Here is a 25,765-nt window from a genome sequence, read left to right on the forward strand (position 1 = left end):
GCCTCTTGCTTTCGTGGCGTTGCTGCGCCAGCTTAGTCCATTGGTCGGCCCCACACATGCGCACTTTTGTGTTGTAAGCATGGTTTTGCTGGTGTGGTTGTAGCATTTCCTAGTTTTTTTCTGTAATGGTTGACACTAAATTACCGGATTTAATTGTTATAACGAATAATGTGCCTTGACAGCATTGCTATAAGCAGTTTATTTTACCATAGAACACAGGGCAAAGCTGATGGTGCCTCGATTGAGCATTGTTATATCCGATATATTGTTATAACCAGTATTGTTATACGTGGGCTTGACTGTAATAAGAACCTGAATGTAATACGAGGTAAAGTTTTAAAGACGCGAAATGGAAAAAAAAACTTTTACCCGCGTATAATACGAGTGACGAAAGCTTTGAGAAGACATTTATTCAAATCGCATCCTGCACTTCAATCACTTTCTTCTTCAGCCGCACTTCTTAAAAGAAAGAAGCACAAGATCTGGGATGGCCGTCCACGCGTCCACGATCCATTTGCACAGCGTGGCTGGCGAAGCCCGCTTCAGCTGCCCAGTTGGCGCCACTGCAGGCTCACCTGAGCGTATCCACTCTGCGTAGCCCCGCTTGACTGCGTCCTTGAAGGGTTTGTTTACACAAACATCAAGGGCCTGTAGTTGTGACGTCATCCCACCCAGAATCACGAGTGCAGTGCCGCAGTCACGTAGCAGCCTCTTCACTGTATCGGCCAAATGGCAATGAAACGCATCTAGCACAAGCATGGACGGACGGACAGGGATAGACGACCCCCGGCGCACCCAATGGATCAACAGCAAAGAAACGACATCGTGATGTCGTTTGTCGACAGTAACGGAGCCAAGCCATAGCCGCGCGCTAATAGCAAAGCTAAGCCGTAGCCATGCCGCAATAAGGAAACCAAAACTTCGAGCACCTTCGAAAATTTTTGTTCGGAACTGCAAATAGTACGAGGTAGAAGTTTAGGATGCCAATTATGGGTAAAAAAACCTCGTATTATGCACGGGTTTTTACGGTACCTGATGGGAGTTGTGTAACTAACAACAATCCACTGACGTATGCCCAGCATCGAAAGTTTACGGGGCATGCGAGTTGTGAGAAATGTAATTTTGCAGAAGTCGAAACTTGATGTATCCTGAAATGAAAACATGCAACTTGTGCAAACCCTTGTCGTATTTGGGCTGTCTACGCAGGCTGTGCGGAAACAGCGTTTTTTGCCGACCCACTCACCCCGCAAACTTTTGATGCCGGCGCCTACATCCTGCAAGGTAAGATATATTGCCGAGAAAAATGCGGTTCTGAATGAAATATCTTTTCCTGCCACTCAACTGAAAGTCGTGAAGATGATGGCGTTGAAAGAATTACAGTACGATTAGGGCCACTAAGTTTCTGCGGCGCAAAAATTCCCAATTCCGCGGATGCAGCACAAAGAATCTGCGAAATTCCGCAAATGCAGAATAAAAATCTCAGAAATTCCACGGGAAGCATAAGACGCATGAAAGAAACATGCAAGTTTATCTTCTGAGTGCATGCCTTGCATGCTGCAGAGGTTCATCTTCTAAAATTAAAGTTGGCTGTTGTAACTCGGCGTCAAGAAATATTTCGTGTACCGTAAAAACCCGTGTATAATACGAACCCGAATATAATACGAGGTGAAGTTTCAGAGACGCGAAATGGGAAAAAAAAGTTTTTACCCGCGTATAATACGAGTGATGCAAGATCATGCACAGAAGACATTTATTCAAATCACATTCCGCACTCCACTTCAATCACTTTCTTCTTCAGTAGCGCTTTCTTCGGACATTTCTTTGTCCGACAAATCATCCTAAATCTACTCATCTTTCGTGCCATTGAGGGCGCTCGAGATGCCGCGCTTCTTAAACCCGCTTCAACCGCCCGGTTGGCGTCACTGCAGGCTCACCTAAGAGCATCCACTCTGCGTAGCACCGCTTGACTGCGTCCTTGAACGGTTTGTTTACACAACCATCAAGTGGCCGCGAAAGCTTCGTCGCGTTCCGCTGCACGCGAAAAGGGCTTCTTTCTGTCGTGGCCATCCACGAATGCTTCCTTCGACGACACCAAACTGCCTCCCGACCGCACCGTTGCTGATGTTCTCCACAGCTAAAATCACTTTTCGCTTGAAAGCAGCCGAGTACTGTTTTCGAGACCCTGACATCGTGCTCCCCAAAACAATATCCACTTCACGAAGCGTGCCTTACATGCTAGCACGTGCGTTGTCAACAGGCACACGGCACACCGCAACCCCCCGGCGCACCCAACGGATCAACAAAGAAACGATGCCGTGACGTCGTTTGTCGAGAGTAACGAAGCCAAGCTGTAGCCACGCGCCAATAGCAAAGCCAAGCCGTAGCCACGCCGCAAAAACGAAACCAAAACTTCGAGCAACTTCGAAAATTTTTGTTCGGATCCGTAAATAGTACGAGACGGAAATTTAGGACGCTAATTATGGGAAAAAAACCTCGTATTATATGCGGGTTTTTACGGTAATCTTCATTCAAAGAATGGTGCTTGTTTGATAGAAAAGCTCCATAACCGCTGTAATGGAAGACAGTGCTGGAGTCACATCTTCCCTTCCAGCCCAGAAAGACGGCCCATTGAAACCTTCAACTTGTTCATCTTGCTTATAAGGAAACGGTGCAAGATTTCTGTCCCTGGATTTTAGTTCTCGAGCAGTTTTCGGACACATTTGGCGATCAGCAGCTAGAAATGGTGATCGTGACTAAGTTCAGGGACACTTGCAAACTCTAACCCCCCCCCCCCCCCCCCTTTTTTTCTGCTAGAACTGTATCAAAGAATGAGAAATTGGTGGCCAACACAAAATTCCAAGAACACGGCTTAAATATGCGATTTTTTGCAGAATCGCGGCCTTAAGTTGATAGACTCCGTGATCACCGGCTAGAAGTAATAGTCATGCACTCTAGCCTTACCAAACCGAACTAAAAACAAACTAAAAATCTCTCGTCATCGTAGCATAGTTGTGAGAATAGCCTGGGCGCCAGAATCTGTATTTCGTTTCTTTTTTTTTTTTTGCCTTTTCTTGCTAATAAAACAAGTTTTCAGTTAATGTAGCCTCTCTGTTAATGGAGCATGGTAGTACATTGATGCAGGCCAACTTCAACTCAGCTTCAGTGCCCAATCAAGAGTCAAAGCCAGTCTTTAGAATTCTACTCAGACATATTGGCACTTGTCTGAACTAGTGCACTGCACGGGCTCGGGCCGGCCCGAAAGCCCGGGCCCGGCCCGGCCCGGCCCGCGGGCCGGGCCGGGACATGATTTGTTTTGCCGGGCCTGGGCCGGGCCCGGGCCTGAACTTGCCCATAACTCCCCATAATGAGGTGTCTGCAGCTGACCTTGATACAACAAACTTGCAACACAGACCAATTATAACCTAGCGCTGCGTTACTTGCAATAGGGGATATTCAAAATTCCGCAAGTGCGCTTTCACGCATAACAATGTTGCCCCCAACAAGATGGCGGACCATGCGTTTCCAGCTGAAACAAAGCAAGAAAGACTGGTTTTTTTGTTTGATTCTTCCAAAATACGTTTCTTACATTCTATCTACACCTTTAGCGCCTGTCCTGAAGCCCATGTAGTTACTTTATAGCGAAGTCGGCCATCTTGTTGGGGGCAACATTGTTAGGCGGGAAAGCGCACTTGCGGAATTTTGAATATCCCCTATTCAGCCACACCATGCAAAAGTTACCTGCCCAATAACAATAAAACATGCGCAGCCACAAGAGGAATGTCAACAATCACAACGAACAAAAGTAGTTGACATTGCACTCTGCGCTCCAGTGCCGCCAACAGTGCTCCGTGGTAAACACAGCAATCTTTGGAGCTTTCATTTTTGTAGCGTGAAAGGGAGTGGCATTACGACAATTCATGCACAAAAGCAGTGCGAATTGGATGCCTGAATGCAATATAGGTACCACATTTGCTAGCGTGTTTTCTTCTTTGTAATGATGCGTAGGGCATAATTATACATAAATTACCACACGGTATTCTCCTACGACCGCTAAATAATTTACAATCAAATTTATTTCTCGTGCTGTCTCGGTTGCAGTTTCAAAACCCGAACGATGGCTGTGACGTCAAAGTGTGGTTAGAGGCCACGTGAGGCATGAAAAAACTACAATATAATCATTGTTTCTCCATTCGTTGTCATCCTGGCTCTTGAGAAAGGCGGGCTTCAGCCCTGTAGTGAAGCAAGCAGCTGCTTCAGTGAATGAAGCAGCGATTACCGTATTTACTCGCATAATAGGCGCACTTTTTTCCCAGAAAATCCGGCTCAAAGTTAGGGGTGCGCCTATTACGCGGGGTAAAATTTCCGGAAATTTTTCGACTCGCAAAATTGAACATACCGCTAAACACACCCATGTACGGGCCGCATCCTGTTTTCCCGAAGGAAATAATTAAAAATATATATCCGTGTAAGGGCCGCACCCAAACTTTCCACGATCCTCGTGGGAATAGCCTTCAAAATGCACACGCCGTGGCCTCCAAGATCGGCTCCGGCTGCGAGCAACGGTGCTTGGTCGCGGAGGCCACACAAGCGCACTGGAGTTTCCAGGTACCGCTCACGGATGACGCCCAAGGTCAAGCTTATCATCGTCATCAACTTTTTCGTCCGCCGCGAGCAGCCGCGAGCTTTCGCTATCCATATCAACATCAGCATCACCAGCTCCAGTTTTTTTTTATGGCTGTCAAAGGGCTGGTTTCTGTCATAGCGTGTTATCGTAGTTGTGGCTTTCTTGCGCTGTCGCCGAGTGTTGCTATTTGAGCACGACGGACAAGCGCCTTAATAGCTACACGGCTGGGAGTTAAATCTCGAACACAGCAAGCATGCGGCAGGCCGGAAATTCAATGTGGACGAGAAGTGCGGCAGTTGCAACTGCGGCGTGCCTAAATTTTCGTATGTGACTCCTATCACCGCAGTTTTCGGGGGTCGGGAAGGTTTCCGGTTGATGAAGCTTTCCAAACAGACGTTTAAAGTGAGCATCCCTGAAAACTGTGCGGCTGTTCCACACAATGTCGTTGTATGTGCTGTGGGTCCGCAGCAGCTGCGACGGCAGCAGCACTAGTGAGGACTAGTAATAAGTTAAGAAAAAACTTTGTTAAAATAAAGATTACGGGGGTGGGGAGGCGTCAGCTTGCAATCGTGTAAATACAGTACAGTTAAACCTGGATGTAACGAACCTCTATGTAACGAATTCCTGGATTTAACAAAATTTTGGAATTCCCCAACGCTGCCCCCATTGAAGCCCATGTATTTTCGACCTCGATGTAACGAAGACGTTGCGGCAGTTAACCTTGATGTAACGAACTCGCAAAGCTGATCAGTCATTACTTTTCGCACTTTTAAGGAAAATTCGACCAAATAAATGCACTTTATTAGTGAATATTAATATTGTACGGAGCCAACAGCTACGCGAACGCCTGGGATCACCGCGACTGGCCGCGACCAAGCGAACTTAGCAATGATGATGATAGCGACGGCTAGCGCGCGGCTGGCGCCGCCCCGTGGCTAACGTAGCAGCCTGTTCAGGCTTTGCTTGTGTAGCGTGGCACCAGGTGGCATCTGTAGCGGCGGTTGATTTCTTTTGTTGCATTTTTTATGTATGGATTTGAGGACAAGCACTTTTATTTTGTGATTTCCATTTGTTTCAATGGCTCAGACACAGTTATGTGTAAGAATTCACTTTAAAAGCAACGCTGATGGCCAGTTCTTTCATTACCAGGGCCACGGCCGGTCTCGAGGGGGGCGCGCGCTCTTTAAAGAGCGAGCGCGCCCCCCTCGAGACCGGCCGTGCCAGGGCAAAGGAAGGAGAAGGGGAAAGGAGAAGGAGAGGGGAAAGGAGGACGAGACCGACGAGACGACGCGTTGCATTCGCCATTTTGTGTTTGTCCTGCGTCTGCGCTTGTCAGCTGTGCTCTCGTGCTGGTTCGTTGACTTGTTTTGGAGGTGCTAGGCCTATCGTCGGCGTGTAGTCGTGCGTCTCCGCTTGTAACTGCGTCGTCGGTTGGTCGTGATGAGTTCTGCTGCCAGAAAACAAAAAGTTTTGTCTTTCGAAGACAAACTTGCAATTTTAAATGCAGTCGCCGCGGGCGAGAAGAAGAAGGACATTGCCGCCCGTTTCAGCATTCCAGCGAGCACCCTATCAACGATTTTGAGTGCGGAACACAGCATCAGAAACGCAGTGGAGTCGGGAACAAGCTCGAAGAAAAAAAGACTGAAGACGTCGACATATGCTGATGTGGACAAGGCAGTGTTCACGTGGTTTTTGGACACGCGAGCCAGAAATGTGCCCATTAGTGGCGCGATTTTGCAACAGAAGGCAAAGGACTTTGCGTGTATCTTGGGCCATGACGATTTCAAGGCAAGCAACGGGTGGCTGCAGGGTTTCAAGAGCCGACACGGTGTCGTCGGGAGAGTAATCAGCGGCGAATCTGCCTCCGCAGACAGCGATGCTGCTGCTTCATGGGTGGCTGACAAGCTGCCTGGAATACTTAGTCGCTTCGAGGCGGCCGAGGTCTACAATGCCGACGAGACAGCCCTATTTTATCAAACGCTTCCGGGCCGCACGCTAGCACTAAAAGGCGATGACTGCCGCGGCAGAAAGCAGAGCAAGCTCCGCATAACGATTCTGCTGTGCGCCAACCTCGACGGCACAGACAAGCGAGTCCCGCTGGTTGTCGGCAAAAGTGCCCGTCCCAGGTGCTTTAAGGGAACGAAGCGTATGCCCGTCAAGTATGTGGCGAACTCCAAGGCGTGGATGACTCGGCCAATATTTTCAGAGTGGTTAAAGGAATTTAACCAGGACGTCAAGCGGCAAGGCCGTCAAGTTTGCCTACTGCTGGACAATTGCTCGGCGCACCACGTTGAAGGCCTGCAGCTCTCGAACATCGAACTGCACTACTTCCCGGCCAACTGCACGTCCCTAATACAATACAACCCCTTGACAAAGGGGTCATTAACAGCTTTAAATGCTGTTACCGACGCCGACTAATCCAGAAGATTCTTCTCGACATCCGGCTGGAACGGGAGATAAAGATTGATATTTATCAAGCAGTCGAGATGCTTGCTGCCTCCTGGCAAGAGGTCAGGGCAGAGGTTATTAGGAATTGCTTTTTAAAGGTGCACTGAAGAGGAATCTGAACTCGTCTTTTTGCCGCGGGAACTCAATCTACACGTTCCTAACATTCTTACAAACTTCGATTTATTGCCCTGTGTGGCCGATTTCCCTAATGAAATCGAATTTACGCCCGGCTCCCGCCTTTTTTTTTTAATTCTGCCTCGTACGGTGGGCGGAGTCGACCAACGCGGGGAGTGCCGTTCACCCACTCCCGTGGCGGCTTGCCGCTCTGGCATCGGCGGAGTAATACCTCGTAGTCCGTAGAAGCAAATAGTCCGCGCGTATTTTTATTTCTGCGGGCTTATTTTGCGATTATATTACCTGCAAATTAAACTATTTATCCGCGAAAACCTAAAAAAGAAAATGAAGCGAAAGCAAAGCCTCCACGGAGCTGGCTGAAAGGCACTCCATGCGTTGGTCGACTCCGCCCACCGTACGAGGCAGAATTCAAAAATAAAGGCGGCAGCCGGGCGTTAATTCGATTTAATTAGGGAAATCGGCCACACAGGGCAATAAGTCGCAGTTTCTAAGAACGCTGGGAACGTGTAGATCGAGTTTCTGCATCAAAAAGACGAGTTCAGATTCCTCTTCAGTGCACCTTTAAAGGGACACTGAGGAGAAATTGAAGTTGGCTTGTATCGACAGAATACCAGCTCCTGATTACAAAAACGCCACTCATACCGACAACAAAGCTCTTGTAACGTAGAAAAGAGCAAGAACCAAAATACAGGTATCGCCGCCACAGGCCAAACTCGCAAGTACAAGCGTCATGACGTCATATAACAAAACAGTGTTGCTAGAACCAATGGTTCTAGCAACGCTAGGACACGAGAAGCACAAATCACTGAGGCGCAGCCAATGCATGCGCAAATCTCCTTGACGTCGCCAGATGGCGCCACGTGCCGGGCAGCTACGCGCTCGCCTGAAGCATCGGGACCAATCAGCGTCTGCTCGCCGGCGTTAGGCGGGCTCCCGGTATTCCGCTAGCGGTATCAAGGTACACGGTATGCTAAAGGTGTCTATTTGCGAGAACTTCGTTGACGACTTCGAGAACGAGATCCATCGTAACGCTCGCAAAACGCCGATGCAAACGTAAGCGAAGCGACTGTAGCGACGGCCGCAATAGCCGATAGATGCCTTCAACGTGCGGCCGGCGGTAGCTTTCTTTTCGGCTGCTGCTAGGCCGCACTGCTGGCAGCCAGAAATCACGGAGTCTGCATCACGTCATGTCACGTCATGTTTGACGTCACTTAGTCCTCTGTCGTCATAGCCGAATCCCAAGTTTGAATCAAAGCGGCGGGAAAAACCTTTTCAACTTCGAATCCAAATTTCTTGGAAATAAATGCATTTTTCGCTGCCGGCCAAGTGGCAACAAAGCCATGACATGCCAAACTATCGGATTTTGCTATAAAAAATATATTAATAGTGCTCTCCTCAGTGTCCCTTTAAAGGCCGGAATAGCAAAAAACGCACAGGCTGGTGCCGATGACGAGGAAGACGTTTCTACTCCGTCCGATGTGGCCGAAGCGTGGAACGAGCTACGCACTAACGGTGGTGCACCCGACGACGTTGAACTGGATGACTTTTTGTTTGCCGACAACGCCGCCGTGGCTACAGAGGAAATGACTGATGCAGCACTAGCTGAGAGCGTGCAAGATGATGGTGGTGATGGTGCTTGCGATGCAGATCCGTGTGACGTGCCTACTGCAAAGGAGGTGACGAACGCAATGGACGTTATGCGCCGTTTCGTCGGCTCGCGCGACGATGAAGGAGCTCTACACAATTTAGCTTCTTTGGAGCGGCGTGTTCTGCCTGCACTTGTGCCGAAGAAGCAGGCAGCAATTACGCAATTTTTCAGTGTAAAAAATATTTGAAGGGTGCCTTCACCGGCCGATCCGTGAAAAAAAAACTCCTCGCCCAACGGCGCCTCTCCTCCTCCCGTTCTCTCAAAGCTGCTTTGGAAGCTTTTTTTTTTTCAACGGTCCCTCTCGGGGCCACCAATCGCGCTTCGGCAGAGCATGCGGGCGCGATGCTTCCCGCTGCGTCTGACTCGAGTTCCTCTCTCTACACCAAGTCACCTGTGCGCAGACACATGGTGCAGTCGTTTCGCGCCACGCACTTTCACGTGCGCGGCGACGTAAGAACAGTCGTGTCACGTCATAAAAACAATTGTGACAATGAGGTATAAACAGTGTTGTAGGCATAGTGTTGTGGGCTATTTGATTTCGTTTCTGCATCATTCGTACGAGCCTTCACACGAAACCTGCATGTAACGAAAACCTGCATGTAACGAAAAATCGGGAGCTTTCTTCAACTTCGTTATATCCAGGTTTAACTGTACTGATCACAGTGCCAAGTTCGGGGTGCGCCTATTATGTGCGGAAATAAAAAAATCTGATTTTTCGCGACCGAACTGGGGGTGCGCCTATAGAGCTGTAGAGGTCGTAGGCGAATACCACACGGTGATTCATGCATAGTAGTGTCTTCCGCAGGATTGTAGAGAAGAAAACATGCCATCAAAATGAGATGTCTATACTCTGATTCATACATAGCAGGCAACGCTACCAAAGCTAGCGCGCCTGCTCACGCAGTCTAAGCCCGCAAGCAAAAAATAGTTCGCCTACAACCAAAGTGAACAGAAACATATTTCGTAGCGACACATCTTAAGCGCCATGACCGGCACCCCCTGGACTTCGTTTTACCTCTTGCCACATTTTTGCCTTGTGACTCGTCGAGATTTCGAGAAGCAAAAGTACACGTGGCAGTATGATATGCGGTTGGTAGGGCGAATCGCTTTTACCAAATCTGCGCCCAAAAAGTACCTCACACACCGTGAAAATTCTGGCCAGAGAGCCCAAACACTGAGTGCATCACAGCTTCGACCGCGATTTTCAATGCTACTGCATCGTTTTATACAACTCTTTGTATTGTCCAAGCAATGACCGGAGTTTCCAGAAGAACAATGATACATGGCAGAGTAATATGGTTTCCCGGACGCACTACTTCAGCAACCTCCGCAGCGTTGCCTGCTATGTATGAAACGGAGTATACATTCGTTTAATCGCGCTTTTCTGACGAGCTGCCACCTTTCCTGAGGGGCTATGCATGATTGTAACCAATTTTTCGAGAGCGACAAAGTCTAAAAGTTTGGTTTTCTGAAATTAACAGCATGCTTCTGGCGCTAGTCCTGCGGTGATAGAGCATTTCTACGAGCTTTTACAGCTCGTTTCAGGACTGTTCTCCCATTTCCTTGCTATCGTTGAGACGTGCAGCAAGAAAGTGAAAGGCAGGCAGAGTGAGTTCAACTCTGACGGCACGGTGGCTGCCTGAAACTGCCAGTATCCTCACACTGCATAAGAGGAAGAACAATGGAATGAGTGGCCTGCGATACCATCTGTGCTGCTAAAAACAAGCATCACTCTTTAAAGGGGCTGCGAAACACTGCCTGGGGGAATACCGGCTATACTTCAGGTGGGTTCTTTATGTCACACAGATGCTGACTTAAAAAGAATTACAGGAATCGATTCACAGGAACGGGAGTTATTCAGTGAAGAAATTTCAAAATACAAGCAAACAAAACGCTGCCCTCAACTCGATTTTGGCGGGGCTTCCCACTCCTATTTCGCTCTCCCAATGACAGCACCTGGCGCAACCAATCAAAACAGCCTGCCAGAGTGCGTCGCGGAAGTTTGTACTCCATGGTTGCCTGCTCTCTGTGAGACTGGCAGCGTCGTTTCCATGCCAGAGCGCCCCTGGTGGTGTATTTTTATTTTACTTGCTTTGCAGGGCTCTTATCTAAGACAAACAAGTTGTTTTTGTTGATCTAATATAAAACGCAGACAGGTGACAAAATGTGTCTCTATTTATTCACACAATTTGCAGTATATTTACTGTTTGTCCGCTCATCAAGCTTGCGCCAGGTGATGTCATATCCGCTGCTAAAAACCCGCCACTGTGTGGCGACACCATCAGAGCCATGAAGTTGTTTTTGGGAGGACATTAAAATATTAAAAAACGGAATGTACAGTCGACGACCAAAAATTCGGACGCCTGATTTTTCGGACATGCTTGATTATTCGGACTTTTTCGCGGCACCGCGACATGGCCCATAGAGCCAATGTGTAAGAGCGCTTGAAATTTCGGACGCACCGCAACTGACCACTCGATTTTTCGGACCTCGTTCGCACTCGCGCCAGCACCCAAGCCGCCATATAATGTGTACAGTGGAACCTCATTAATTCAGACTGCAGGAGATATCGAAAACTTGATCAAACAAAACGAAATTCAAGCTTAAAGGGAGCCTCTTGCGACGCTGAAATTCTGCGCGAGTCGGCAAATTGCGCTCGCGTGTTTTCGAATTCGTACTGTCCTTGAATGTCTTCCGCCGCACGAACTTGAACCGTAGTCTGAGTTCACGGAACTAATCTGTGCCGAGTCTTTAGTCCCGAACACGGAACGCGAATACGATCGCGGAGGCTACGCGCACGCCGTGGCCTCCGCGATCGAAGCGCGCTTCGGGCGCGCCGCCGGATCTTATCGCGGCCGCAATCTGCTCCGGCGCTGCGCCGTTCGCGGAGGCCACGCGCGCGCACCGGAGCTTCCAAGTGCCGTCTATGGATGGCGCCGCGATCATTATCAACATTTTTCTCGGTCGCGATTTTCCGTTGTTCACATCGGCATCAGTATCGCCAGCTCCAGCCTTTCGTGGCGTGTTCGCATGCGTGTTAGCGCGTTCGCCGTGATAGTGGCTTTCGCGTGCTGCTGCCGAGCTTCACAGTTTTAGCGCGATGGGCAAGCACCTTAAGCTACACGGCTGGGAGTTAGCTCTCGAACGCGGTCGGTAAGCGTGTGGCGGGCGGGAAATTCGACGTGGCCGAGAAGTGCGTCCGATGATGGTGCAACCAAAAGAGAAACACAAGCTGCAAAAAGCGCGCTTTCCGAGGCAAGCCGTGCGAGTTTCCTGAACTGGAAGAGCTGCTCCTCTTTGTGATGGAATTTCGGAACAGCGGCTACGCGTTGACAGCGGACATGCTGCGCGGCTTCTTTTGGCATGAGCGTGCACCAGAGCGCAGCACCAGCTCAGGAGTCTAAATACTTCGCGAGTGACGATTGAACGTAGAATAAATGTCGCTCATTCCCTGGTTGGTGTGTTTTTACTTAAAAAAAAAATTTTTTTTCGCATATCGCGTGTATGGGCCGCGTACCCCGAAAATTGGCCCTCGAATCTGGAAAAAAAAAAGTGCGGCCCTTATACGCGTTTATTTTCGCGCGGCGAAATATAGTCATGAGGAGCTTTAGAATGTGTGCAATACAATTGGCCGCTTTCTCCGGCATAGTGGTAATAAGTTCGTGATTTTTTCGGTGAAATTTGATTTTCCGGACTGCCCGATTTTTCGGTCGTTTTCGCGGTCCCTAGAGAGTCCGAAAAATCGGTCGTCGACTGTATGCGGCATTACCGACGCTAATAGCACCATTATAACTCACTCTATGCAATCAACAGGCAAAACAGTTAACTAAGATTGTGTTTCGGGGCCCCTTTAACTAGCCAAGTTACATGCGTGCACTATGCAAATGTGATGGCCATTTTTGACCCCTGCTGATTTGGTGACTGACGAAATATGTGATTCTGTGGCTCAAGTTATGATTTGGAGTGAGGATGGCAGTGCTCACGGGCGGATAGCGCTATAGCACCCATCATGCATGTTGGTATAGAAGAAATCTTGAAAAAAGTCCGTTTTTCAGAAAAGGTTCGCTGTCGTGGCAACCTAAATCTTGCAAACTATCTCACTGCTTTTTCTACCTTGCGCTAAACAAGACTTCAAAAAAAAAAAAAAAAAATACGCACACCGGAGGCCACTAGGGTGGAACTCCTCAACCCTGCAAAACTTCTTTTGGTGAAGAGCCAACACTTGGAAGAATTTTTTTCACACAACCTGCTGTGGGAAATTTCTGAAGGAAGCAAAGTCTCGCATGGCAAAGTGACTCTTCAAATTGGTAAGTTCAACCCCTGGAAACATGCATTTCATATAGCGTGTGTGCACACTACTATCACTGTGAACACTATCACTATAACACCTATCACCGTGAAAACAATGACCCAAGTGTGCATACTTACAGGTGAGTGTTACCAGGGCGGTGCGGACCAGGAACTCGAAGAACATGACCACACGTGGCGAGTGCTTTCCCTGGTCGAGCGAGAACCGCCTCATTATGGCGGGCCAGATGATCTTCACAGGCACGTACATTTGCAGGGCGTAGGACAGGAAGATGGAGATGGCGAAGATGATCCGGATCACCTCGTTCAGACTGGAAAAATGCGGACACAAGAAGGGATGGTTAGAGATCGCACGTCAAAGGCACTCTACCACCACAGGGCAGCCAAGTCGATGCAGACACTGTATTTTAATCAAAACCAAGATGAGCAAACAAATGTAAAGGATCTCACAGCACAGGCATTCACAGAGCACAGCACAGGAAGAGCACCGCATATGCATAGGTTAGGTGCACTTCTTGAACCCTTATTACCATGTACCCATGTACTATGTACATAACTGTGTAAATTATATATACACTATGTGTGCTCAGGTTTTTCTGGGAGTAAGCTACAGCCAGCAGTGGTTTTTTCATTTCAGATGAACTTCGCACTCCTCATATTGCAACTGGGGTGCTTTTCCATGCGCACTAGCAAAAGTAGTCAGCAATATTTCTCCAGACAGCTTGATAGCATATTTTTCGACATACTCATGTAGACAGATATTGTAACAAGTATTCGTATCGTTTTTTTTTTTTCTGCACTTCTAGCATTACATTCACCTAGCAAAGAGAATACGTGATTGTCTGACCCTTCGACTACTCATCTGACACATTATTATGTCTTGATGTTGAACTTTCTAGCATTGTGACATGTTGTACAAAATTTTGCCCATGCCTGTGAAAAAAAAAATTGCGCCTCTCCCGTAACCGAGAGTAGAGTAAGCATGAAATGTTTACGGGCCTAACACAGGCTCCATTGCTTGGCTTAAGCAGCTGTGATGGTGGCGGCATTGAAATCCAGGACGATGCAGAAGCGTACGCGGGCACGACGAGACGCAGGCCTGACAAGAATGTACAGGGTGGTCCACTCTAAGTGCGAACACAGCTCCGCGTGGCCGCGCTCCGCGGAGCGCCAGCGGATCCGGTGCGTTCGCACATCGAAGCAAAGCCGCGCAGGCGCACAGGGGCCCGGGGCAGGAGCTTTGTGTCCTCTGCTAGCACTGTAGCAGATGGCATGAAGCTCCTCCCCGCTCCTCCCGGGCCCCCTGTGCACCTGCGCTGCTTTGCTTCGATCCAAGCCCCTAATTGATCACGTATGACAACGAAGTGTATCGTGGCATTTATGTGCTTTTCGCACGCGTTATTAGAAATCGGAAATTATAATTCCGTGCATTATAAAATTCACAGCTCGAGTGATATCTTGATGAACATTGAGAAGACACTGGCAGCAGTTATTTTTTGTGACTCGTTTGGAGAGCAACCGGCGCTTGTATGCCGGTCCCGTAGGAGGGCTTAGAGAGTCTCGTTTCTCCCAGATGTTCTCGTTTCAGAGCCCGGATGAGTGGGATTCAGTGCCCGGATGTTGGCTCTCGATCTCGGCGTGACGTCACCACACTGCCGACAACGGGAGCTAAAAGCATTTCATGCTTAAAATTAATCACATGTTCTATGTAGCAAACTTGACTAACCGGCTTTCACCAAGCACTAACAAGGAAAAATGTTTTTTAAAAGAGAAATGGTGAGCGATGCAAGTTTTTCTTTATTTTTGCACGTTAAGCTGATATTTTCCAGTTTAACGAAAAGCAATTGTTATGGAAGCGACTAAACTCGCGCAACAGCTGAACAGTCGAATGCCTGTGTGATCTCAGCAAATATCTGAAAAACTGCTTAACATGTGCTTCCTTGTATACACCTCTTCTTTGTGCTCGTCTCAATACCAGCTTGGTAAAAGTGCAGTGCATGATCGCCCTACACATTCCTATGCTTAACACTTTCATTAAGCTAAGCTTCTGATAAGCCAAAACTAGAGGCTATATCACACAAAGCATGTTTAACTGTACTTTGAAAGGCATAGTACATCTGTGTTAATTCGCAGCCCATCGGATCAATAAAAAGTTTGAACTAAGCGCGGTTTCAAATTATTCAAAATAGAAAAAGGGCAAGTACGAAATGTTGTTCACCCATGCTGCACTTACAGTTGCTGCCATTGTACTCAACCATAACAGCTAACTAATCCTACAGCAGGAGCTCATTAGAACTTATCATGGTCGCTACATCATTGCTGGTAGCCAGAATTCTGGCATGGCAGTTTCAATGCCCGCAGAACATGTTCGCACATCTCCCCTGATTTAACTCAGTTCCTGGCAAAGCTCTTCGTCATTTTCTGACGCTTTTATACTTCGACGTTCTCAACGTGCACAACATGGCAGCCAAGGTTGTGTAGATCAGGTTAGCTTCAACGAGCATGCCCAGAAGAGCTTGCGATAAGTGCACCCTGTCAGTTGAAAAGGAGCAACAAGGTGACAATGCACATGGTACAGTCAAACCTCGATATAATGAACACAGATATTATGAATTATCAGGTATATTGAACGCGGTTGACCATGAAACGGGCATATCGAACTCGCCAGTGCCAAACTGCGCTCGTTCGGATAGCAGGCGGCAGGCTTTGCCACACTACAGAAATGACTGGTGGTGGTGCGCCAAGGTTTGACTTTTATCTCGCACTCGCCAATAGCGATGTGCAGGGTTGCAATCTGGCCGTCAGCACGCATTCACGCCTCTGGTATACATCAACAGCACCCTGGAAGCAGCAGCGAAGGTGATTGTAAGCTTGCAGCAACAATCCTGTGCTCATGTTGGCTGCCGCGGAGGTGGTGAAAACGGCGATATCTTTCGCTTTGACGTACCGCTTTCTGCGCGACATGGCTGAGATGCGGGGAAGCCACCGCAGCCGGCGCCTAACTTGCACTTGCGGTGCTGTGCGGAGAAGCCAACTTAACTGGAGCTCGTTTTTTTTTGCGGCTTTCGGAATACTTTGGAATAACCGCGAGCGCCTTCGAAACACCGCCAAAACCTGGGAAAACGTCTCTTAGTTTCTCTAGTAAGGATCGCCAGAATTGCCAGAGTTCAATGACTAAACTGCACCGCTATAGCATGAGTTTCTGATGAAATTTTTTTATTGCGAATTTCGGCTATATCGAACTGTTTTACTATTTTTTACCTGTTCGCTATAATGAGGTTTCACTGTATATCTGGATAATCTAGGGCTGTATCGACGAGCTCGATGTGGCACATGGCAAGCACTAAACAGAAACTAAACTCTGTATCAGCATGCTGGCAAGCTGCACAGGATTGCTCTGGCTGGCGGTATGCCACCGTACAGTGCACAAATTCATTAAAGAGTGGCGTCGCTTTCTGTATGATGGTGCGTGAACCATTCAGTTGAATTCAGTGCCGTGCTGCTTAGGCTCGCACGACATATATATGCAGCGCAATGCTTGTGTTGTTTGGTCTTCCTTGTCCGTTGTCCTGAGTCCGCTATTCTTTCCATGATGCTATGTTATCAGTCAAACTTGGCCATTCCCCCGTAAGCGGCAAAACTCAGCCATTCTCACACAGCATTCATGGTCTTCAAATAAGCCAGGTTGGTGAAAGCTGCTCGCTGCTTTAATTATCCACTAAAATTTACATTAGAAACTACGGGAAAGCAGGATTTTTTAATTATCTGAGCATGGCGCCCAGATCTGCACCTGCCAGGTGTCTGCAGCCATGTTACCCGCAGTGCGCAAGCTCTGTAACTGGCATGGCACCGTGCACCAATAGAAATTTAGCATAGCACGACCCACGTGCCGCCTGTGCACACGAGCTGACTTGTCCCGACGGGGCAGGCAATTGCTGTGCAACGACGCAATCGCAATTAAGACCAGCATTTGGGGATCTCATAGGTACATCTCACATCGCACACAAACGTCAGCTCCACATGTCGGCCAACTCCCTAACTTCCGATGGCTACTTCTGCAGGATGCTGACACAGCTTCAATGAGTGTGACAATGTTCAATGCATTCTCTATTTTTTTTTTTTCATGTAATCACCATGTGTGTTCGAAAAATACATGATTTTGAAAATGCTTATTGCGTCATTCATCCTTTTTTTTTGTGTGCCAGAAGTATTCGAAATATTCGCTTTGAAATTATTATTCGGCTCGAATTCACTTCAAACCAAAAAAAAAAAAATCACTATTCGCACATGCTTAATCCCAAAGAAACACACCGCAAGTGTGCTGTTACTAATTTCGAAAAACAGCATTCTCTCCTTATTTTTTTTTTTTTGGTCTCAAATACTTACGGTGAAGGTGGGAAGTTGAGGGTGATGCTGCCCAACACATGACTGCCGTACTTGAGGTAACCGAAGAAGCCAATGGCCGTGTAGAGGCAGACCACAATGACCATGCCAGTGTTGAGCACGCCAGTCAGGCCACCAAAGTCCTGCGGTGTCTTCATTTCATTTTCCAAGGGCAGAACCTGAAGTGAAGTGCACATTAATTGAGCTTGACATATGACAATCTGTACAGCACTGCAGAATAGTGTTGATTACGAAATCAAGAGCTCAATCAAAAGCTCAAAACTTTGCCTCTGTTTTAATAATATGACATGTCAAAACATACTTTCTATCTGCATTTTGAGTCAGCTCTTTGAGTATTTTCCTCCGGTTCCTTGCTAATGTTTACTGCAGTACACTGTTTTTTTCTGCCGAAACATCAACTTTTTTTTAATTGCTCATTAGCACATATTGACTAACTTCCTTCTTGCATTATTTTACACAGCAGGTCCCCACAGCTCTTGCTTTGGTACTTCCTGCTCAATAATATCTCTGAATACGTTACCACTCTTATACAATACAGACTTGATTGATAGGCTGATTAACATCGCAAAAATATGCCTGCCCAATCAAATGGAAGTAGGTAGAGCATCATATTGGTTTTCATCTCAGCTGACAAGTGGTTATCTCTTCCTGCCAACAAAACAAGTCAGTACTCCTCAATAAAAGAGGTGGCTTACAACCAAAGTGCACCGAGGCTGACAGCCTGGAACACAGGAAATGCAAAACACAAGACGTGTGACGTGGAGGAACAGCAACAGAAGCTGCTGACGCTTCCAGTCGATAAAAGCTAGTCACGTGATGGCACTGTCTGGTTACATGAAAGACAACTGGCCCCACGCTTCTGTTTTTTATAAGCTAATTTTCGTAATGAATCATTAAATTAAGCTTTCCACACACAGGACCCAAAGGGCACTGAACCTGTCCTGGACGTCCTGTGGACATCCTGAACATCCATAGGATGTCCAAGGGACTTTCAATGCCCATTGGGGAGCTTCAAAGGGGCCATTAAGGATAAACTGAAGTAAATTACGTGCATTGCCAGTTTTTCAAGCACGGATCCCAGAGGCTAGGCTAACTGCCATTCCCTACAAAACGGTGATCCCGGAGTCCTTTCGGGTGCACTATATGTCGCGAGTTTTAAACGAGAGGCAAGAAAAATTCTCAAATGCAATTTTCTCAGCAATAAATGCATTGTTTGCCACAAGAAAAACATCAACACAGCTAGAAAAAGCTAGACAATCAATTTTTACTGGAAACAAGAACTGAATCATCGGGGTCCCTTTGAGAGCTCATCCACTGGTTCATTTTGCTAGGTGATACTGCTGGAAGATCGTATTCCATGCCATCAACATGACCACCTCCACCAGTGCCATCATTTACCATGCATTTACAACACATCTCCTACAGCATACCTCCTTCTTAGGGGGCTTTAAGTGACCTATCTGCCTGCAATATAATTTCGACTAAGCAGTTTAAAGCAATTGGTACAAAATTATGCATAACCCTATCTTGCTATACTGCCCAACTCGCACGTCAGACAAGACAAGAAACGTAAAACAAATGTTGCCTATCAACGCTCGTTCGGCAAAATAAGTCCATATCTTCTTTACCTAATGTATCCTTATATCATGCCTTCACCGTTCCTTCTTCAGCCAAGCAGCTATAGTTCATTGACAAGACACGCAACTTTTGTTCAACCCCGCAAACAAAATCACGTGAGAATGCTGAGGTCTCGCACTGAAAGAAGAGGGACCTAGCACGTGACCTGTCCGTTGGTCAAAGTGACTGTGAATGAAATAGAACTGCTCGGCCAAAGAAGACAGCCGCAGAAGCAGAAGAAAAGGAGACAAGAAGAAAAGAAGTTATGAGCTGTTTTCACGCGTTAAAAAAGAGTTAATAAATAGTCAGCAATTGCTCCTCATTCTTAGCTTGTCTACGTTATGCAAGGTACATTATGTACCAAGATGCACATGATGATCTCCTGGGTAATGGTCTCTGGGACTTCATCGAGCTTTAATTATCTTTCAGCCAAGAAGAGCTTTCTGGTTTGTGGAAAAATAAAGTGTAGGCACGTACCGTAAAAACCCGCGTATAATACGAACCTGAATATAATACGAGGCTAAGTTCTAGAGACGCGAAATGGGAAAAAAAAAGTTTCACCCGCGTATAATACGAGTAACACAAGCTCATAGAAGACATTTATTCAAATCACATCCCGCACTTCACTTCAATTACTTTCTTCTTCAGTAGCGCTTTCTTCGGAAATTTCTTTGTCCGACAAATCATCCCAAATGTACTCATCTTCCGTGCCATCGAGGGCGTTCGAGATGCCGCACTTCTTAAGCCCACTTCAGCCGCCCAGTTGGCGTCACTGCAGGCTCACCTGAGCGCATCCACTCTGCGTAGCACCGCTTGACTGCGTCCTTGAATGGTTTGTTTACATAACCATCAAGCGGCCGCGAAAGCTTTGTCGCGTTCCGCTGCACGCGAAAAGGGCTTCTTTCAGTTGTGGCCATCCACGAATGCTTCCTTCGACGACACCAAACTGCCTCCCGGCCGCACCGTTGCCGATGTTCTCCGCAGCTAAAATCGCTTGAAAGTAGCCGAGTACTGTTTTCGAGACCGTGACATCGTGCTCCCTAAAACAATATCCACTTCACCAAGCCGTAGCCACGTGCCAATAGCAAAGCCAAGCCGTAGCCACGCCGCAAAAACGAAACCAAAACTTCGAGCAACTTCGAAAATTTTTGTTCGGATCCACAAATAGTACGAGGCGGAAATTTAGGACGCTAATTATGGGGAAAAAACCTCGTATTATACGCGGGTTTTTACGGTATATGTACATGTACGCAGTCTGTACTTTTGTGTTTTCTCAAACATATGGACAGCTTGGTCATTCTTCGTAATACTGTCACTGTGCAGTTAAAATGAATTGCAAAAGGAGAGTAACGTGAAAAAAATTACCGACGATTATTTTACTTCCTAATGTGAAATTTTAGCATAGCTGATCAGCTATTTCAGATTTTCCATAGATTGAGGCAATGAATTCGAACAAGACATGTATGTACAATTACGGACAACCTGTCATTCTACACACATACTCTCCATAGATTGAGGCAATGAATTCGAACAAGACATGTATGTACAATTACGGACAACCTGTCATTCTACACACATACTCCTTCTTCAAGAAACACTCCACTAACAGTTCTTGATTGTCATGAAGGAAGCTTTGTGGTAGGAGAAATAGATGGATATAAGCTCGACTTGCTGCACCAATGCCTGGTTCTCAAAGATGAGGTCCGCGCAAGTATTTCGCAAGGTTGTCAGCAATGCCGCGAAATGTAGAAACGGGCGCCAAAGAGCTGCCCTCTAAAACGCGAAACACAAAGCAGGAGAAGTGATCCACGCATAGTGCTTTGTGCTGCATGCTTTTCACCGTGCTTCCGCTAGCTCAACACTCCACACCGTAATGCTAAATTCTATTTTCGATCGAATGCACCTATGGGGCAGAAACGTGGAGGCTAACAAAGAGGGTTCAATTTAAGTTACGGGCAATGCAGCGAGCTATGGAAAGAAAAATGACAGGTGTAACGTTAAGAGATCGGAAGAGGGCGGAGTGGGTCAGAGAACAAGTGTGGGTTAATGACATCCAAGTTGAAATCTAGAGGAAGAGCCTGCTTGGGCAGGGCATGTAATGCGAAGGCAAGATAACTGCTGGTCCTTAAGGGTAACGGAGTGGATTCCAAGAGAAGGCAAGCGTAGCAGGGGGAGGCAGGAAGTTAGGTGGGCGAATGAGATTAAGAAGTTTGTGGGGATACGGTGGCCGCAACAGGCAAAGGACAGGGTTAATTGGGAGAGAGACATGGGAAAGGCCTTCGCCCTGCAGTGGGCGTAATCAGGCTGATGATGATGCCACTCACGATGCCGATGCCCTCGAAGGCGTAGATGACGGTGCCGAAGTAGATGGGCAACCGGCTCCAGCCCACGAAGAGGGGCCGCTCGCTGATGTTGGGCATGTCCTGCAGCAGGTTGTAGAAGATGAGCACCATGCCGGTGGTCTGCAGCAGGTTGGCCAGGGTGGAGGCCAGCGCCAGCATGCGCAGACTCCGGATGAAGTTGTACAGCACCATGAAGGGCAGCAGGATGGCCAGGCACACATACACATTCATCTCTATGCCCGCCCCGTGGAGGACCTGCGTGGGACAGGGACAGGCCAGTCCGTCATCTTGCCGCCCACAGTAGATTTATTTATTTCAGAATACTGCAGGCCACTGCTTGGCCCAAGCAGGTCGTGCATGGTCGTACAAGGTCATACAAGGTCATCCATTCCTAGTGTGAACGCACGAACATGTGGCTGCGCTCTTTGGAGTGCTAGTGTGTGCAACACAGCCCCACATCGAAGCGAAGTGGCACTCACACAGAGGAACCTGGTGGCCGTGCTTATCGTTACCTGACACTTTGCTTCAATGCATGGCCATGCCACATACACTGGCACTCCAAAGAGCACAGCCATGCGCTTGCATGTTCACCCCACGAGCGGATGACTCTGTATGTAGGGCACATTTTCAGTGCGTGACTAAGCACCATTAGTAGCAACACAAAAAGAAGAAAGAGAAGTTCTATCCAGCTACATCCAATGTCAGCACCATTCCCATGTTAACAAAGCTATTACAGTCGAGTTTCTCTCTGGCTTGAGAGTTATATGCACAAGGTTCAATTCCACCAACTACTAATTACATACTAGACATAACTATACATACATATACATATATACACATGACTATACAGAGTGTGTGCGTGCGTGTGTGTGTGTGTGTGTGTGTGTGTGTGTGTGCGTGTGAGCACATATATATGTATGTACAACTACCAGCTAGAACATTACAGACTGTCACATCTGGGGACAAAAAGGTGTTCAGTTTCACTTCAATGTCCACTTCCCTTTCACAAAATTGGCTCTACAAACCTAGCACGACATAACCTAAAAGCATTTCATGCTTTCATGCCAAAAAATTATTCTGTGTGCTTTTTGATAGCGTCAGTCAGTTATAAGCCAGGACCTTTTAATCGGCAACATTCTTACCCCAAAATGCCTACGAGTAAACCACACTGCCACTTATAGCCTGGCTTGCTTGCTACCCAAACATGAAAACACGACCACATTAAAAGATTATAGTTCATTTGCTTGCATACACACGACCTTAGGACCACCCAAAGCCTTGAAAGGTGAAATATATATAAGCTCTCTATGCTTGCATTTGTCCCAGCAAGTGATCGCCAGATGCAAAGAAAGAAGAGAAACTAGAAGCTGCGGTAATTTAGTCATAGTCATAGTAAAGTAGTCATATTTTTATAAGCACCACTACTCACCTCCTTCATACTTGTAGCAACGAAGACGAAGTAGACACAACAAAAGCCAAACTGAGTCAACAAAAGAAAGCAGTTCACAACTGACCTGCAATGGAGAAAAAAAACAACACTGTTATCCTAGCCTGCAAACTTAGTAAGTGTCGTGTTGTAGTACATTGCAAATATCTCACAGTCAAAAAGAAGTCTAATGGTGAGAGAATTCATCTATGTACACTAACCCCCTTGTCCGTACCGAGATGTAAACAAGACATCAGGCATCGGTCACAGTGAAAATCAGAAGCACCGTAAAAAGCACTTCTGGAACCACACAGTCCAATGGCCTAAAAGCCACACCACTCACATTAAGTAAAGAGTATGCTGGGACTTGTCTGAGCCATCTTTGCAGGTCAGCGGACCTACTGCAAGTGTTTTCAATCTTACAAACCAGGAAACTACACACACACGTCTCTTTTCAAGTAATGTCGAAAGGATTGCCAAGAATTCTGAAGCACCAAATTGAATGTTGCTGCTCATAACTAACAAGCAGAATTAGCCGGACAATGCTGACCTGTGGCTGTATTTTTAGCAATTCTGTTCCTGAATCATGACATTTCTTCTATTTTTTTCTTCCACCATCACTCAGCACTCCTTTTGATAGCAGAGTCAGAGACAAATAATGCTTGCTAGCCGCTATCAGCCTTGACGTTATCAGCAGTAGCAACAAACAGCGGAGGAGCACTCTGCTGTTTGAAAGGAATAAAGAATTAATGTAGAGAAGAAATGTTACGAAAACAGCCTCAGGGGCGAGTTTTGCGACCTTCGCCAGCACAGATGAACTCTGTGATACGATGGCAACTTCCCTCCTCCTGCAGAAGGCAGGCTTCCTTAAAATGCCGAAATAATGTGAGCAAAGTTAAAACTTGGTCAGGTAAAATTTGTTTAAAGTTCAGTGTTACACTCGACAAAGCTTGCTCACTTCCCCCAACCCCACTTTGCAGCTGCATCATTTTGTCACAAACTGGTTTTCAGCACAAAATGCACGCACATATTGCGCTGCCCTCTTACAGCAATGTCCAGAACTGTCACAGCAACTACCAAGGAATGCAGAACAAATGCTGTTGGCGATATTTATTTACACCTTCCATTTCCACATGTTTGCTGCTGCTGAGTTCATAGGTTTTGTGGGAAAAGCCGTGCTCAACTATGTTTCTACTGCAGGCACAGCAACGGGGGTTGGCCTTTGCCTTTTTTATTTTTAGAAAAATCGAGACTTTTCTGCGGCTTATTGCAGAACACAGTTTTCCACAGTTTTAGCTAATATTATTGTCTATGGGTGAATTACAGGCCTTTTTCAGTGACATAAGGCAGTATTCCTGTGCGGTCAAACCCTCTTACTGCTCACCTTGATCTTTTTGTCAGCACGAGCAGTTCAGTTACCAGTAATTAACATTCAAATGGTTGTACTTAGATCTGTGCTTGTGGAAGAAGTGGTATAGCAATTAAACACACACAAAAAAGGAACAGAAGTTAAATGACGGAGCAATCAGACAAAAACGTGTGGAAGTTTCTTTCTAAAGACTGGGTTGTCCCAGTATTGCTATAAGTTGCATACAGCTTAAGTCTGCAGTGAAGCTCAGCCCACATTCAGCCTCTGCGCACAGAATTCCTCCACGACGAAAAAGTAGTCCGCTAGTTAAACATTTCTTGTTATCTAAACAGGAGGCTTATCACAAGAAAAAAGATTATCGGCTCTAGAATTTCGATATATGGATTGTTTGATATAGTCAAACATTAAAAAGCTGATTTCATTTACTGTTGGGATTGGCCAGCGGAGTAATACAAAATGCTGTGGACCGCAGCCCAGTGTTAGCAACTGCTGCTTTTTTTTTACGACAGCCTATCCTACTATAGGCTGTCGTACTGGGTTGAGCGAGAGGGCGGGGCATCCCATGATCAGCATATCAACAGCAGCGATGGAACAGCCCAAGGACCAGGAGCGAATTTATGAGGGGTCGGTCAGCTTTAGCAAGAAATTTTACAGAGAAGAACTATACTGAAACCCCTGCAAGAGTGACCCACAAATCCGTTTTTCCACAAGACCGTCGCAGTAGCCATGACAAGACACATTTTAGTAACTCTCATTCATGGTTTCATGTCTGTGATCTTAAATGTACTAAAGAAACCTACTTTACAAAGTAACTGCTTTAGCGAGTTCAGCTGGCAAAGACAGTGAACAAGTAGTGCTCCATTAGCCGACAGAGAAGAAGTGGAGTTTCCCGGTGAGCAATGAGAGATAAGGCAGCAAAGCAATCATTCAAAACTGTGCTAATCCAACAGTGCCACAGTCTTACCCCACTACCCTAGCTTTGGCACTTTGTTAATTTTCTGCTCTGAATTAGCCAAACTCCTGCCTGGTCGCCAGCTAACTATGGTGTGCATGTTTAAAACCCAACTCCAAAAACTGAATTCAGCATACTTTTACTGGTTCAAACCAAAAAGTCCAACCCCTAATTTTAAAGTTTCGCAATAATGGCTCTCAGAAAGTCAAATGAAGTTCCTATGGTGTGCTACCTGCTCTTAACCAAAATAAGCCCATTCTTTCACAATTACAAGCTGGACATTACCTTTCGAGGTACAAGTTTGGCTACAGTAAAGACCCTCATGTACAAAGAATTACTGCACATTTTCAAGCAGTTCACCACTGTCGGGCTCTACTGCACAAAAGAAATACTGAAAACAACTCAGCCCTCCGCAGCTCAGCTGCGAGTTCAAACAAGCAACACACCGACATTCTTGACTGTTAAATATTTCAAAATGAAGGCGAAGGCGTC

The 25,765-nt window shown here is 46.8% G+C and overlaps 1 protein-coding gene across 4 annotated transcripts in view; it reads right to left on the minus strand.

Moving 5' to 3' along the window:
- The window catches only part of LOC149370810 (proton-coupled amino acid transporter 1-like), a 71,949-nt gene that overhangs the window by 4,329 nt on the left and 41,855 nt on the right, over window positions 1-25,765 (minus strand). For all 4 annotated transcript variants that reach the window (XM_089563312.1, XM_089563316.1, XM_089563320.1 and 1 more), the window contains exons 6-9: window positions 22,956-23,040; window positions 21,509-21,781; window positions 17,550-17,725; window positions 13,284-13,474 (exon numbers count right to left, since the gene is read on the minus strand). In XM_089563312.1, coding sequence (XP_089419438.1) covers window positions 13,284-13,474; window positions 17,550-17,725; window positions 21,509-21,781; window positions 22,956-23,040 — 725 coding nt within the window. The remainder of the gene's footprint in view (window positions 1-13,283; window positions 13,475-17,549; window positions 17,726-21,508; window positions 21,782-22,955; window positions 23,041-25,765) is intronic.

Source organism: Amblyomma mixtum, chromosome 1 (assembly GCF_055824585.1).
Source record: "Amblyomma mixtum isolate Tamu chromosome 1, ASM5582458v1, whole genome shotgun sequence".
Classification (NCBI taxonomy): domain Eukaryota; kingdom Metazoa; phylum Arthropoda; class Arachnida; order Ixodida; family Ixodidae; genus Amblyomma; species Amblyomma mixtum.